At 36.1% G+C, this 17,486-nt stretch overlaps 1 protein-coding gene across 5 annotated transcripts in view; it reads left to right on the forward strand.

The window, feature by feature from the left end:
- Positions 1 to 6,286: 6,286 nt before the first annotated feature.
- LOC122046924 (symplekin-like) overlaps positions 6,287 to 17,486 on the forward strand; it is a 42,949-nt gene continuing 31,749 nt past the window's right edge. For 4 of the 5 annotated variants that reach the window (XR_006130424.1, XR_006130425.1, XR_006130426.1 and 1 more), the window contains exons 1-14: positions 6,287 to 6,420; positions 6,641 to 6,769; positions 6,857 to 7,462; positions 7,570 to 8,181; positions 8,731 to 8,799; positions 13,898 to 14,008; positions 14,108 to 14,353; positions 15,393 to 15,440; positions 15,610 to 15,750; positions 16,544 to 16,696; positions 16,813 to 16,875; positions 16,971 to 17,078; positions 17,176 to 17,259; positions 17,391 to 17,438. Coding sequence is in view for 1 of the 5 variants with exons in the window: in XM_042607884.1 (XP_042463818.1) it covers positions 6,722 to 6,769; positions 6,857 to 7,462; positions 7,570 to 8,181; positions 8,731 to 8,799; positions 13,898 to 14,008; positions 14,108 to 14,353; positions 15,393 to 15,440; positions 15,610 to 15,750; positions 16,544 to 16,630; positions 16,813 to 16,875; positions 16,971 to 17,078; positions 17,176 to 17,259; positions 17,391 to 17,438 (2,271 nt within the window). In the remaining 4 variants the exon portion in view is untranslated. The remainder of the gene's footprint in view (positions 6,421 to 6,640; positions 6,770 to 6,856; positions 7,463 to 7,569; positions 8,182 to 8,730; positions 8,800 to 13,897; positions 14,009 to 14,107; positions 14,354 to 15,392; positions 15,441 to 15,609; positions 15,751 to 16,543; positions 16,697 to 16,812; positions 16,876 to 16,970; positions 17,079 to 17,175; positions 17,260 to 17,390; positions 17,439 to 17,486) is intronic. The other variant, XM_042607884.1, reaches the window with a different exon arrangement.

Here is a 17,486-nt window from a genome sequence, read left to right on the forward strand (position 1 = left end):
TGTAGCTCAAGCAACTTCTCCCAAAGCTCCTTTGCTGAATCATAGTGTTGGTGCGGGAAGCATTCGACGATCGAACTCAACTTTTGATAATGGCAATGAATTCAAAGTTAAGGTTAATTGTTATCTGATATGTGTGAATGAGTTTGCAGGAAAGTCCTAACTGAGGTTAGGCAGGTGGAAACCCTTAGGGGTGGTAACCCTAGGTAATGGAAAACCCTAAGGGGCGGAGACCTTAGGTCGTAGGGGTGGTAAACCCTAAGGGGCGGTAACCTTAGGTTCTAGGGGGGTAACCCTAGGCAGAAGTCCACCTGATCTGGAGATCGTCCGGTAATAGGTATGCTCTCCGTGTGAGTAGGAGGACGCCAAGCCCACGAGAGAATAGGCGTTTAAGCGACTCCAGGATTTTATCAAACTGTCGAACCTGGACAAATTTCGTGATTGTCAAACATCTTATATTCAAACTATTTGGATTGGAGTAAGACTGCTTGTCTTTATCTCCGAAGTATTGACAAAGATGGTCATTTGGCTGATGATCCTCCTCAAGATGATTCGAAGCATAGATGACTTAGAGAGGATGCTCACTTGTTTCTTCATATTCGAAATTGTATTAATAGTGAGGTAATTGGTTTGATTAATCATTGTGAATTTGTTAAAGAACTAATGGATTACTTGGAATTTCTATACTTTGGAAAAGGAAATCTCTCCCGCAGGTTTATAAAGCATTTTACTGTGTGGAAAAACAAGATAGCCTCTGATCAATTATTTTATAGCATTCAAGAAGACATATGAGGAGCTTAATATGCTACTGCCCTTTAGCCTGATATGAAGGTTCAACAACACAAACGAGAGAAGATGGCTATCATGAGCGTCCTCGTTGGTCTATCTCTTGACTTTGAGTCTGCTAAGTCACAAGTTCTCTTTGGTTTTGAGTTCTTTTTATAAGATGTATTTAGTCGTGTTTTCTAAATAGAAAGTACTGCACCCGTTGCACCCGTTTCGCTTAGTGGTGCTTTGGTGAGTTGTGAGTCGCACTACTAATTATGTGCCTGGAAGATCAATTAGTTATAGTAGAAGTAAAAGATGTGGCTCATAGGACTTTGAAACTAGAACGTCGAATTCGGGTGGTATTATATGCAACTACTATCCTAAGCCAGATCATACGAAGTTTGAATGCAAAAAGCTTAAGTATAAAATTCAGCAAAAGCACTTGGCCCATATTGCATCCACTAATGATGCCTCTAATAAATTGATCCTTATCTCTACAGATGAATTTGCCAAGTTTTTAAAATATTAGGAACCACTCAAGTCTTCATCTCCTTTGTCACTGCTATTGCTGAATCAGGTAAACAAAGCACATGCCTTCTTTCCTCATCCTTCAAATGGGTCATTGATTCTGGTGCCACAGATTATATGATAGGTAATTCTAGTTTATTTTCTACTTTTTAGTCTAAAGCTAACACTTCTACCATTATTTTAACTGATGGGTCTCTATCTTATGTTCGTGGGTATGAAACTATAAATTTTACCCCTTTGCTTTCTCATTCCTCTATCTTATATTTATCAAATTTATCCTTTAATTTTCTCTTTGTTAGTCAACTAACTCATAATTTTAATTGTTGCTTCTCATTTTTTCTTAATCATTCCTTATTTCAGGATTTTTTGACGAAGAAGATTATTGATAAAGGACATAAGTCTGAAAACCTCTACATTCTTGACGCATCGCTCCCAAATTCTTTAGCTTGCTTGAATGCCACTTCTTCTTTTGAGGCTCATTATAGGTTAGGACATCCATCTCTCCCTTTGCTCAAAAGACTTTGTCCATAATATGGTAAGATGTCTTCATTAGATTATGAGTCATGTCTGTTTGTAAAACATCACCGTCTTAGTTTGAGTCCTAGAGTAAATAAACATGCTATTATTCCTTTTGAATTAATTCATTCTAATATTTGGGATCCTTGTCCTATTTTGTCTAAACTTGGATTTAGGTATTTTGTTACTTTTGTAAATGATTATTCTCATGTAATTTGGTTATATTTAATGAAAAATCGTTCTGAGTTATTTTCGTTTAGTTTATTCCAATCTTATATGGGTCAGAATGACATGCATTATGAAATCTCTGGTGTTGATACTCTATCCCAAAATGATGTGACTGAATGTAAAAATAGACATCTTCTTGAGCACGGACCCTTTTATTTCAAATGAATGTTTCCAAAGCTTTTTGGGTTAATGCAGTTTCTACAACATGTTTTCTCATTAACCGCATGCCATCTGCTGTTCTTTAAGGTGAGATCCCTTATAAAATTCTTTTTCCCAATAAGTCGTCTCTTATTAACCCTAGGATATTTGATAGCACTTGTTTTATTCAGAATGTTCCTCTACATGTCACTAAATTAAATCCCAAGTCTTCAAAGTGCATCTTCCTTGGTTATTCTTATCTTCAGAAAGGTTATAGGTGCTATTGTGCCAATATTAACAAATATCTTGTCTCGATTGATGTTATCTTTATGGAAGACACACCTTATTTCCCATCCTCATTTATTCCGACTCGTCAAAGGGAGGATGATGATTTGTTGGTGTATCCTATCACATCCTTTGGACCCGTCTTGGAACCAGTTCTTGTCAAGCCTCCTATTATTCAAGTCTACTTCACGCGTCAACATCTTGATTCATGTCTTGCATCTACTACTTCGTCATCAGATCCAGTCTTGAGCGATAATCTTCCTATTACATTACGCAAAGGTAACACTAATGTACTTATCCTACTTCTTTTGTTTCTTGTAACGACCTATCGTCGTTGTCTTGTTCTTTTATTGCTTCACTTGACTCTATCTCTATTCCCCATGAGGTTATATCTCATCCTGGTTGGAAAGATGCAATGATAGAGGAGACGAATGCTTTAGATGACAATGCCACTTGGTCTTGTCGATCCACCTTCATGGAAATGGGCTATTGGATACAAATGAGTATTCACAGTTAAAGTTAATCCGGATGGGTCAGTTGCCAGATTAAAAGTCAGTCTGTACACTAAAGGCTATGCTTAGATCTATGGTGTGGATTATTCTGACACTTTTTCTCTTATTGTAAAGTTCAATTATTTATTTCAATGGTCGCTACTCATCATTGGCCTTTACATCTACTTGATATCAAGAATATTTTTCTTCATAGTGATCTTGGTTTTGTTGCTAGGGGAAGTCGGGGCGACTTTGTTGTTTTCGAAAATGGTTGTATAGTTTGAAATAGAGTCCTCGTGTTTGGTTTGGAAAATTTAGTCAAGTTGTTGAAAAATTTGGTATAATGAAAAGCAAGTCTGACCATTTTGTCTTCAATGATATTGTTATCACGGGAAGTGATACTACGAGAATTTCATCTCTTAAATCTTTTATTCATACTTAGTTTCATACGAAAGACTTGGGGTGCTAAAATATTTCTTGGGGTGTTGAAGTTACAAAGAGTAAAAAAGGTATATTTCTATTTCAGAGAAAATATGCCCTTGACTCATTAACTGAGACAGAAAAATTGGGGACAAAATCATGTAGTGCTCAATGACTCAGAACATGTACCTCACATGAGTTACGAACTATTTAAACATCTTGAGAGATATCGAAGGTTGGTTGGGAAGTTGAATTACCTTATCGTGACTTGTCTAAATATTGCATATTTAGTTAGTGTTGTTAGTCAATTTATGCCATCTCTAACCATTCATCATTGGGTAACGTTAGAGTAAATTTTGTGTTACTTACCAGAAGCACCCAGACGGGGTATTGTATATGCAAATCATGGGTACACTTATATTGAATGTTTTTCAAATGTTGATTAGGCAGGTTCCAAAATGAATAGAAGATCTTATGGACGAGTAAGAAACAAAATGTTGTGTCACGATCTAGTACAGAGTTAGAATATAGGGGGCTATGGCATAGTCTGTGTGTCATAATGACAAAAACATTTTATATAAAATGGCTAAAGCATAAACATGCGAAAAGACCCAAGTGCCCTTTCTGGGTGTGGAACCAATGCGTTATAATATAGATAATTCATTTCATTTAATAATTCAACATAATCAGTCATGCAACTCCTTTTGAGTGCGCAATCGAAGCTCTATGATATAAGTAATGTATTCATTGTTTTGTTAATTTACTACAACTTTTTTAGTTACACTCTTTTCTAGAGCGTGGAGGCAGAACACGATTTAAGTGTTGCATTCATTATCTTGTGAATTTGCAGCTCTTATAGAGCGCAAATCCATAATTCTCATTTATAATTTATCTATTATTTGATTTGTTTAATATATGCAATTTATCATTGTTCTCACAGTATCTGAAGTTATTTTATGGGGACTACCCTTGGGTTTCATACTTTTCTTTTAATTTATAGTTATCTCTTGATAATCAGAAACTCTTACCAGAGAACAAACAGAATCGATAATTAACTAGACTATAAAAAGAACAAGCAATATAAGAGAAAACTATCAAGCAAAAAGATGAGCATAACTGATTCCTTTCTAAAATAAAATCACAGTTAATTTTTCAACATCTATTTCATCAGTTTAATCATGTACAATATTATTTTAGGAAACAAGGAGGAATGCCCATCCGATCGAGGACTTAAATCACACCGGCTCGCCTTAGGAAACTTTGCACTTCTTTTCCTGGTGGATCTTTATGCTCAGTCTTCTGAGGCGAGTTTGTAACTCATGCCATATACATGGGTTCCTTTTATACAAAGATTACAATAACAACAATAGTCAAGCCTTATCCCACTAGGTGGGTCGGCTTTACTTTTATACAAAGATTAAATAGCTTAGTTTTGGGAATACTGCACACTTTCCTTCTATAAGCTTCAAGCTTGCACACCTTAAGGCGTTTGTATTTCTAGTTAGTGTGATATGGAATTCTCAAGTGCCGTCTGTACTTGTTACCCATTGGCATATTCCAGTTGCTCTCTGATGGGAGCATTCTTGCAGTTGTACCATGTAGGCTTTTGGCTCGTTTTTCCAATCTCCAACAAGTTTGCAACTGAAAAATGGTTCTTTCATAGAATTTACAAAATCATGTCTGGAATTAGTCAAATGAGAGTCTGTAAACTGCTTCAGTTGGTGAACTGCTACTCGAGCAGTTAGGTAGTGAATGCTTCACAATTTGACGGTAGATCACAGTAGAGGGAATTTGTCCTCACATCTTGGATCTATTTAGGAGTATGGCTTGTTTCAATGTTTCTCTGGATAAACTATCATACATATATGAAATGGGTTTGCAATTCCTTAGCTTATACCATTTGGAGAAACTCTGTGCACAAATTTGGTTTCCCTCCCTTTAAAAGTCCAATTAGTATTGCCCAAACCATTTCATCAGGGCTCCAGTTCTGTTGAAGCACATTCTGGAAAACATTTTGAGCATCTTGAGCCTTATCGACTTCACTTGTCACATATTAAGGCCTTATAATCTATTATACCTGGCTGAATACCTGCAGAGTTCATTGCAATGAATGGTTCCAATGCAAGATCGAGATTTAGATTATTTGCATGTACATTTATCAAGGAAGTATATGATTTTTGTCAGGAAAGAGGCTGTTGTCAGCCAATTTCCTACAGCTTCAAAACCAGAGAAATGCCAGAAATTAATCCAGTACTTATAGCAGGCCACATTGTACTGCACTTGTATGGGTGTTTGGAGCTTTTCTTTTATCTCCGACCTTCATTGGAATCACCAAGAGAGCCCGTTCTTCTCATGCAACAACAGCAAAACTGCAACCACAGCACTTTCCAACCGCTGCTGTTGTTGCTCTGCAATTGTCGGAACATTGGAGGGAAACACGATCGGGAGAGGGTAGGTCTGGTATCACGAGGGAGATCATGACAAAGAAAAGAAGGGCGGCGGTGAACCCTGTACTGGCAGCGGCGAACCCCGTACTCGCAGTGGCGTGGGTGTTGTGAGTGGGGAAAGTGGAGAACACATCGGTATGGGGAAAATAGGGTTTGGTTGATTAAATTTACACTTTTGCAAAAAAGTCCATAACATCACAAGTATAACCTTTACAAAGATAAATAGTGTAGCACTTTTACTGATGCATTTTGTTTGTTTTAATGACCATTCTTTACTTTTATTAACTGCATTTTTAAGTTGCATTTGCATTGATATACCCATTCCTGTATTTGTAGTTTTACCCCAAGTTCTCTTGTTTGTGCATGCTAATGGAATATTGTGTACTTATGTTGTTATTCTTTAACATCTTTTTTTTTTTATGGTTGACAGTCTCGCAACAATTGTAAAGAGAAGACCTCTTCAATCCAAAGTTATTCTTTCTGCTTTGATTTCTTTCAATCCTAATTTTGAATCCCAAAAAGGTCATGCTTCAAGCATACGATACTCTCTAAGGACTGCTTTTGTAGGATTTCTACGGTGCAATCACCCATTATTCACTGAGGTAAAGTTCTTGTGCTTAATCCTTGTGTATTAATGGATTTTTTTTCCTCCTTTTTACGTCAAGGTACATCCTGTTCTAAGTTATTTATAATCTTTCTTATCATAAAGATGAAAAATTGGATAAGCAGATTCTTTCCGGTTGATGTTCGGATTGTTATACATTTTAATTTTACAATCATACATTGAATTTTCCCGCAATCCATCAATTCTGTTAAATTCAGTCCAGAGACAAGATAAACAAAGCATTGCGAGCAATAATCCCGGGTGAATCAATTGATCAAATTGTACGTCAAGTTGAACGAATGGCAAGAACTATATATCGTGTATCCCATGAAATTCGTTCCAATAAGGTAATGAAAATAGTGCCCTTCACCAACTAAATCGTAATTGATATTGAGCTTAGAAAGGTTTATTGTGTTCTTTATTTGTGCTACCAGGGGGAACCACCAGCTATTCAAGAACTGCAAACGGGGAATCAGATTAGGAACAAGATTTCACGACTCTCAGGTGCTGCTCTTTCTGAAGAGTTGCCTGCTAAGAGAATAGAATTTGAGGTACCACTGAGTATGGCACATTCTACACATATGACATCAGATTTGCCAGATGATAATGATGATGGAAATGGTGATTATTCATCAAACACTTCTCTAGCGAATGGTGACTTATCAGCAGCTGAAAAGATGATTGCCATGATCGGTGCTCTCCTGGCTGAGGGGGAAAGAGGGGCTGAATCCCTTGAGCTTCTTATTTCCAATATTCATGCTGACCTTATGGCAGATATAGTTATAGAAACTATGAAGCATCTCCCCAAGAACTTAATGGCGGTATCAGTCTGGCACAATAATGCACAATTAAATGAAGAGACTCCCTCTTCCAGCATTTCTTCACAGGTTGTGCCAACCGCTGCAATTGTTTCTGCACCAACTCCATTACCTGCTGAATTGGCATCCACTGCTGTAGGGACAAATGGAGTTGGCATTTTCAGTCCTGATACATCTACTGTCTCTAACCTTGCTGTTGAAGTTAGAAGGGATCCCAGGAGGGTATAATTATCTACTAATTTTTGTATGGTATTTTCCTTTTTCTGTTTCGTTGTTAGGCAAGATCTGGAAACTGGATAGTTGATACACTAATTATTATTCATCTATAGGATCCTCGTCGTCTTGATCCACGTCGGCCAGGGCCAGTTGGAAGTCTACACTCTGCACCTTTGAACTCAGTGAATAGCAGTGATGCACAAACTGTACCATCTCAGCTATCTAGTAAAGCTGTTCCTACTTCAGAAACTGTCATTGTTGAACAATCTTCCATGCCATTGACTTACAAAACTGAGGTGGAGCTTTCTGAAATACCAGATACTCAGAGAACAGGAAAAATACAATCATTAGAAGCCTCAGAAGTCCAGGACAATGCCATGGCTATGGAGCAAACTTCAGATGTCCATACACCACCAAACTTAACTTGTGAACAAACTGTTGAAGAACAGCTGGCAGAGTCTACACCATCAGATGCTACAGCTAATGATGATGTTTATAATCTTCCAGAATCCGATGAATTTGCTTCCCCTGATATTAACTCAATGGTCCCTGAAGAGGATTTTCATAATTTGATTGCACATCCATCTCTACTTGAGTTAAAAGATGAGCAGAGAAGCAATCTGCACAGGTTAACTGTTACTCGGATTATCAAAGATTACAAGAAATTCCATGTCACAGGATCTAGTCAACCATGCCTTCCATTGCTTGCTCGTCTGGTTGCACATGTAAGAACTATCCATTTTAATCTAATCGTTTAGACTTTTATGCATTGTAATGTGGTCTGTGAGTTGCTAAATTTTGTTTGTTGGATTCAATCCATTCCAAAGTCAATCACTGTTCTTACTAGTTTTGTTATTATATAATTGATATATTGTAATGCTTTATTTCTAGATTACCTTATCTTCAGTATACATCTGCCATTTCCATGGTGCAATCTGAAGGGTATAATTGTCACTCTGTTTGCACTAACTTGTTGCAGTAGTTAAGCTTTTTTATGTTTTTTACTTTTTATGTGTCACCACAAGGCATTATGTTTGTATTTTATTTGTATTACTATGATGGTTTCCTATTTATGGTTAAAGTTTTATATTTTCTTGAGTGACTAAATGCCATCTTCTTTTTTGGTCTTAAAGTGAAATGTGAAAGACTTTGCCACTTCCTAAAACATTCTAAATCTGATCTGCCACTTGCGTGTCTAACATGAAATGTTATCGTCTATGCTTAATTATAATTACTAAAGATGACTTGTGGGTGTTCTTATGTTCTTTTTGCAGAGTGGGGCTGATGATGACATTCTTATGTTTTTAGAAGAACATATTGTATTGGATTATCCTCATCACAAGGTACTGTTTCTTGCATGCCAAGACTGGCAAATGGTTATTACTTCTAAGTTTTAGTATGCGCTATCAGTTAAATTTAAAACAGTGCAACATAACATAGATAAACCAAGGATTTTTAGTTAAGATAAATCACATACAAGTTTTTAGTTATGGAATTAGAGAGCTGTAGACATTATCGTGCTGCAAAAGGTGAAATCCGTCATCCTGGTGCCTCCCATGACGGCCCCACGCCATTGGGAGGGAGTAAGTCAGGTACCAAGCAGGTCCCTATGTGGGAGGACAATTTTCACGGGCTTCGCCGGGATTCAACCTCTTGCTCCATGTTGCAAATCTGCCATGTGGTTACAGGTTCGGCTACACTCTGGGGTAGTTGTAGACATTATCGTCTACATGTTACATGGATTTGGTTAATTTGAATGCTTGTAAATAGGATGATTTTATTGATTGTTTTTAAAAGAGTATGATGATTTGTTCACTAATCAAGGAGTTTGAGTATTTAATTCTTATGTCTTTAACTTGTTATGGTTGGTAGTGCAAGTAGATTTTGTTGCTATGCCTTTGGCCACATTATTTTTTCCCATTAGATCTTTCTTCCTGATCCTAAATAAATGAACCATTACAGTTCTCACCACTGTCATTGTTATTTAGGAGATAATTTTAAAATGCTTTAGTTGGATTGTTTTTCAACTAATTCTTCTGCCTTTGCTAGAGAAATGATAATTTGATTTTAACTCTTTGTTTGTCTAAGTTTTCTAGTAATTTTCTAGTTGTTTTCTTGGTGTTGTAATGAACACCCAAAAACACATTGGATATAGAAAATGCAAGAATAATAACATCATTAACTTAGCTTAGAAGGCAGCATTTGGATGTTTTTTCTGCATAATGAATCATGCCTGAATAAGGAATCACCATATCTACCAAGATAGCCTAGATATTTTTTGCTATAAATAGACAGTCCTTTGGTGTAGACATGTATGTGCGTGTTGATGAGGATGCTAGCTTGGATTGTTGGACTTTAAGGTTATTTCTTAATGACAAGTTGTTTCATGTCTTCCTATGACAGTGCTGGGAAGGAACATTATTTTTCTAACTCTGAATACTTGATAAACAATAATATGGTAGTCTAGGTTGTTAAAGGCGCGCCCAAGGCACGCCTGAGGCGTTAGGCGCATAAGGCGCTGAGAAAAGCGCCTTCTACCGCGCGAGGCGGGCGCTGTTTGTCAGGCGCGCGCCTAGGGCGCCTTTGCGCCTCACCGAAGGCGTGATCGATGCGCATCGTGCGATCGAAGCGCATCGCGCGATCCTTCAGGTTCACGATTTCTAACCAAAAAAACATTTCAAACCTAATTTGGTTTGGAATTAGGGCATGGAGAAGAAAAGGGAAGAAGAAAAGAACGGAAGGAGAAGAAGAAACAGTCGTGCCATCGCCCAGGTATTTCCTCCGCTGCCGCCGCCGCTGCTGAGTCGCATCCGTTGTTGCCCAGGTATGTGTTTTTTCCATCTTTTTTTTTTGTTTTTCTATTCTTCACTTCATCTTCTTCTTCTCTTCTTCGTCTGTTGTAATCTTCTTCTTCGCTTCTTCACTCCTTCGCTTCTTCTCTTCTTTTTTTGTTAGTTCTTTTTTTTTTCTTCTTCTTCTTCTTCTCGTCGTTTTCAGTGTTCGATATTTCAACGTTTTTTCATCACCTTCTTTTCTTCTCTCTGTTATATCTGCTTCCTCTGTTTTCTTGTTTTTTTCCCTTCCTGTTGACAGCAAAACTGCAGCTTCTCTTTGTTATATCTTCTTCCTTTGTTTTCTTTTTTTTTCCCTTTCTGTTGATAGCAAAACTACTGCTGCTGTGATGCTGTCCCGTTTTTTTCTTGTTTTCTGTTGCTGTTACTGTAAAAAACTGGATAGCTTCTTTTTTTTTTCCCTTTCCTGTTTTGTTTTCCAGTTTTTTATTTTGTTGTTGGTCCTGTTTTTTTTCTTTTTTCCCCTGTTTTTCTTTTTCTTTTCCTATTTTTCTATTGCTAGTAGTGGTACCAGTGGTACAGTACTTTTCTATTATTGTTGATGCTAGGTACAGTAGTTTACCATTCCATTAATTCATTAAAATATTTTTTTATTTTGTTTTTAATTTTTTAGGTTATTTTCTTGTTTAATTATCATGGAAGGTAGTAGTGATACTCCAACATATATATCAAAAGATCCGACATGGAATTATTTTCAAAGAGTTATCCGAATAACAAAAATGATTTGATTTGTAACTTTTGTCAAAAAGTTACAAAAGGAGGTATCTATCGTGCAAAACAGCATCTTGTTGGGGGGTTTCGAAATACTATGACTTGCAAAAAATGTTCGCCTCATGTACGTGAAGAAATAAAAAATTTCATGGAGAAAAAGGCGAAGAAAGGCAATCTTTCTAAACTTGCGACATTAGACTTTGAGGATGTAGACCCTATTGGTGATGATATTGATATGGATGATATTGGAGCTAAAGTTGTACCACCTATAAGTACAAGTACAAGTACAAGTTCTAGATCAGTGAATATGTAAAAAAGGCCAAGACAAATAGGTCCAATGGATACGTATTTTGCTCCTAATGTACAAAAATATTGAAAGTAGAAAGGGTAAAGAGAGGCAAACTACGATAAATGAGGCATACAAGAAAGAATTGAGGGAAAAAACTTGTATGACTATAACTGAGTGGATGTATGATGCGGCAATTCCTTTTAATGCCATTAACTATTCAAGCTTCAAAAGGATGTTGGACTTGGTTGACCAATATGGTGTAGGTCTAAAAGGACCTAGTTATCATGAGGTGCGGGTTCCTTTTCTAAAAAAGGCTGTTGATAGTGTGACTAATGATTACATTAAGTCATGTGAAACAAAATGGGCAAAGTATGGTTGTAGTTTGATGGCAGATGGGTGGACAGACAAAAGATAGAGGACATTGATTAATTTTTTAGTGAATTCTCCTAAAGGTTCAGTTTTCATCGAATCGGTTGATGCTTCTGATTATGCAAAAACTAGAGAGAAAATATTTCAGTTGCTTGATCGATTTGTGGAGCGTGTAGGAGAAGTTAATGTTATTCAAGTTGTTACGGATAGTGCAAGTAACAATGTGCTTGCTGGTAAGAATTTATTTAATTTTTTCTTATCATTATGCTTTTTCTTATATATGTTAAAATTATCTAGTTTTCTAACTTCTTTTATAGGAAAATTATTAGAAGCAAAAAGGCCACACTGGTATTGGACTCCTTGTGATGCTCACTGCATTGACTTGATCTTAGAAGATATTGGGAAATTGCCTGATTTTAAAGTAACATTAAAGAAGGCAATGAGTGTGAATGCTTACATTTATGTTCGCCCCGGTATGGTAAATATGTTGAGGCAATTCACAAGACAAAAAGAGCTTTGTCGGGCGGGTGTCACAAGATTTGCTACTACTTTTCTCACTCTTAAAAGGATGCACCTACAGAAGCAAAATTTAAGAAAAATGTTCATTTCAAAGGATTGTACAGAGAGTAAATGGGAAAAAGAAGCGGCGGGGAAGAAGGTAGCTAAAATCATCATGACACTTAGATTTTAGAGCAGTATTGTGCATATTTTAAAGATATATGGCCCTTTAGTTCGTGTTCTGAGACTGGTTGATGGCGAAAGAAAACCTACAATGGGCTATATTTATGAGGCTATGGATAGGGCAAAAGAAACAATTATGAAGGCCTTTAAGGAGAAAGAAGAGAAATACAAAGAAGTGTTTGAGATCATTGATAAGAGATGGGAATGCCAACTTCATCTGCCTCTGCATGTTGCAGGACATTATTTGAATCCAGAATATTTTTATTCATACACAGATTCAAATATCTGCGGAGAAGTGGTGAATGGTTTGTTTGAAACTATGGAGAGATTGGTTTCAAACGCTGTCGAGCAAGATAAAATCACTGCCCAACTCTCTATATATCGAAAGGCAGAAGGGCTATTTGGGAGGAATGTGACAATTAGACATAGAAGAGCATTATCTCCAGCAGAATGATGGGAATGCTACAGAGCAAATACCCCAGAATTGCAAAAGTTTGCTATTAAAGTGCTTAGCCTCACTTGTAGTGCTTCTGGTTATAGCGCAATTGGAGTGTATTTGAGCAGGTATGTAATAAATATAAATGTTTAATACTATTAGTATGTTACTTTTATAAGTAGAAAATATTCTTTGTTATTTTATTATACTTATTGTGATTTTTGATATTTTGTAGATTCACAGCAAAAAAAGGAATAGGCTAGCTCAGCAGCGCTTAAATGATTTGATATTTGTGCAATACAATCGTGCCTTAAAACTTCGGTATGACGCACGTGATAAGATTGACCCCATCTCTTTGACAGATATTGATGATAGTAATGAATGGTTGATGGGTAGAATGGATGGAGAAAGTGATAATGAAGAAGATGAGTTGGTTTTTGAAGTTGATAACTTGACATGGGATGTCGTTGCTAGGGCTAGTGGAGCTGAAGAGCCTGAATATTGTACTAGAGGAAAAAAATATTGTATCCATGACCTCTAGTTCACATGCTAGATCTAAACAAGTCGAGAAGGGAAATACATCTTCCTCTATGAGACACTCATCTTTAAGACTTAGAGATGAAGAAGAAGAAGAAGAAGAAATTGAATTTGAAGAAGATGAAGATAAAGAAGAAGAAGAATACAATGAGGATGATCTTGAGCTTGATGATTAATTTGACTTATTACGCTTGTTTTGATGAACTTTGTTAGTTTAAATTAGAAAATTGAAACTTTTATTAATTTTATCATGGTGTTGTTTTGCTTGTCGTATTTGATATTGATGTGTGTGAAATATTAATAGTTATCATATTTGACATATTATATGAGTGTGTGAATAGTTTAGTAGTCATCAACCTCATGTTCAAGAGGTGCGCGCCTCAGGCTCGCCTCGCGCCTCGGGCTCTATGAGCCCTTTGCGCCTTGGTGCGCCTCGCGCCTCTAACAACACTGATGGTAGTTCAGTTTGATGGGTTTCATACGTACTGCACAATACAGTGCAAAATTTCTTTCTCCCTTTTGTTGATCATATGTTTTCTTTTGTTGCAACTCCTCTACCTTTGCAGGGCCATGAACTTGCAATGCATGTCCTCTATTACCTGCAAGCAATAGTGATTTCCAAGGTAGACAATTGTTCCTCAGTGGCTACTAGTTACGAGAAATTTCTTCTGGGAATTGTAAGCATATGTCTGATGACACAAATATTTGTTTATTTAAAAGCATAACTCTTTTATTATATTAAAACTTTCTTTTTTGGTTGGCTACTGCTTTGGCAGGCAAAGGCATTGTTGGATTCCTTTCCAGCTACAGATAAATCCTTCAGTAAACTGCTTGTTGAAGCTCCAATACTGCCTGACTCTTCATTGAAATTGTTGGAGGATTTGTGCCATGCAAATTATAATGAGCATCATTTAGAAGAAACACGTGATGGTGATCATGTCACTCAAGGTCTTGTTGCAACATGGGGCTTAATTTTGGGACGTCCTTCTTATAGACAAGCTTGCTTGGATATTGCCTTGAAGGTTTGTCTTTTACCATAGTTATATACTGTGAAAGATACCATGAATTGACATGGTAAGAAAACCTAGATGATAAAGTGACTCTCTATTGCTTTGTGGTTTTCTATGAGTGAACTTATTACTCATTCTATTTATTCTGAGAGAATTATGTCATATTGCTGGTTTTGCCCCTGAAGTAATGAACTAAAATAATGAACTAAATCATAATTCATTATGATCATGTATTTAGTTGGCAATTAATTTAGTAGATGAAAATATGTGCCTTTCATCTTTAGATGACAATGGGAACCCAATAATCAAGTATCAACAGGTACCTGACCCATTTAGGTCAGTTTCGAGTTGTTGTGGGAGGGATAATTCGTCGCACAACCCTAAATAACCTCCCTACACCTATGTATATATATTATTAAGGGATAAAAATATTACATATACACTCTTACAACTTTACATATTTAGATAATAGTCTGTAATGCAGGTGCCTTGATTGTGCTTGATAATCAGGGTCAGGTTTGCTGAAAAATTCCTAGCATTGGAGGATATCCACATTTATTTATTTTTTCCATTAAGTTAGGTACCTATGATTTTGAGTACCCTTTTATTATCAAAAGTAACTATTTAAATGAGTTAAGACAGTAGATTTGTTCTGGTACAAAATTAGGAAGTACCCAAAAATGCAGGCACCCAACCTGCTCCTATCCCTAGTTATATCATTTTTATTCACTAGTAATTTAGGGTTGCCATAAATGAGTTGTTCCTTTTGCAATTGTTTCTTAAGCACATGTTTATTGTCTGTGTAAGGGACAAGATGAAAGTTTCTTTTTCAAAAAACAAGTTTCGGATATGCAAATCATTGACAATTTACTAAATTTTGTTGTGAAAATTCTTTTTCAAAAAACAAGTTTCGGATATGCAAATCATTGACAATTTACTAAATTTTGTTGTTAACCAAATGGAATGCACTTTCTATAGAGATTTCATTATCTTTATTCCTGAGTTCATTGATATCCAATGCTTCGTCTAATGTATTTTTGTTTGGCTGCAGTGCGCCCTTCATCCTCAGGAAGAAGTTAGAGCTAAAGCTATTCGATTGGTATGTGCTTTTAAAGTTCTTGAAGTTCATTGCAGTCTAGCCTGAAATGCCTGTCAACATTTTCCGTACTTTGTTTATCCTTTAGGAACCTTTTTCTTGACTCGAAATATAGTTGCAATCATAGTAGGTTTATTTGAATACTAACATTGCTCTATTATTCTATCCTTAGGTTGCAAACAAGCTTTATCTTCTGAACTATGCTTCAGATAGTATTGAACAGTTTGCTATGCAAATGCTACTATCAGTTGTTGAGCAGCAAAATTTTGAGGAGGATATCAGTACTCAAAACTCGAATGACCAACAAACAGAAGTAATTTTATCCATACCTCTATTATTGCTATGAAAAATTACCCTTTATATTTGAGTATTGATTATAATTGTAAAAAAATGTTTTGTATTATTGTGTATGTTTGCACTAGTTGTCTAAAGTTATTCCATAGTCGACACGACTACTAAAAATTTTTAATTCCTTGCAACTTTATCCCTTTTTTTCTCACAATTTTTGCATGCTTGTTTGTATTCTCTTTCATGTTGTATAATTAATTATGCTTTGAGGTAATCAATTCATGTTATTTAAACCATCCTTTTTGCTTCCGAGGAATATATTGTCGTAGTAGAATGTTAATTACCATATTGACTGCAGTTAGGGATAGTGTCTCCTACCATTCTGATCTCGTACTGACAGACCAAGGTGTTTAGTTAGCATAATCCCATTGGATTGGCAGGAATGTAAGGCCGCTCATAGATAAATAATGGCGTTTAGATTTATATTTGTACGCGTCTGCTCAGGCACTTTTTGACAGTACACTAACTTCTAATTCCTTGAACTAACCAAATAATGAAAAAAGGAAAGAACATCAAATCATTGTAATACTGGTTTTAATAAGATTAATTATCTTGGTTGCTTTACTGATACTTCTCTCTATCACAATTGAACTCTGACAAAATAGTCTATCTGGAGCATGAGTATTTGCCAAGGTCATTTCTAGTTTTGCCTGTTGACATTACATTATTAGTACATTGGTTTCTTCTACGGCAATTGCACTTTAGGTGCATACTGGTATATCTAATTGATGTAAGATTGTTATCAAATGATTGGCCAGGATGAACTTATTTGTGGCCCCAGGCCTTCAGAGCCTGCTTCTTCTGAGAGCGAAAATAATAAAGATAATCAAGCTTCTGTGATGAAGGTTCCTGCATTATCTTTGTCACAAGCACAACAGAAAACATCCTTATTTTTTGCTCTATGCTTAAAGGTTTTTCTATGAAACCATATTTTATTGACATTGAAATTAGGAGCAGACTTTCTGTGTTTGAAGAACATCAACTAAAGTGTCCCTTCTGTGTGACATTTCTCTGCTTTATGTAGCAGAAACCAATTCTTCTCCAATTTGTATTTGACATATATGGGAAGGCTCCAAAGGTTGTCAAGCAGGTATTTTGCTGCTCACTTGCCATGATTTTTTTTTTTAAATTGTATTGGGAAAGTTTAGATAGTTATTAGTAACGACAAACAAATGCTACATGCAGTCTATTCATCAACACATTCCAGTCATTGTAAAGAATCTTAGTACATATTCTCACCTATTGAAAATATTCTCTGATCCTCCAGAAGGAAGTAAAATTCTGATTGTTTTGGTATGTGAGTTTTCTGATGGATATTTGTTTCTATTATAAGTTGATAATGATTGTGCAATAACTTGTATCATTTTGATTGTATTGCCATTGAACCAAGGTCTTGGAAACTCTAACTGAAGAGGCAACACCTTCGTCTGAGTTAATTGCCACAGTCAAGCATCTTTATGAGACTAAACTGAAGGTTGTTTCTTCTCTGTTTTTTTCATTGCATCTGATTTTGTTTTATCGTCAAATATATGGGAGAATGGTGTAACAGTGGTTATTCGTTTGCTATGAGTTATTCTAACATTATTTCTTTTTTTTTTCTGTCAGGATGCGGTTATTCTCATTCCAATGCTGTCTTCTTTTTCAAAGGATGAGGTCTTATTACATTTTTTTTGTGTGTGTGTTCATCAAAGAAGAAATATA

This window comes from Zingiber officinale, chromosome 2B, assembly GCF_018446385.1.
Source record: "Zingiber officinale cultivar Zhangliang chromosome 2B, Zo_v1.1, whole genome shotgun sequence".
Lineage (NCBI taxonomy): Eukaryota > Viridiplantae > Streptophyta > Magnoliopsida > Zingiberales > Zingiberaceae > Zingiber > Zingiber officinale.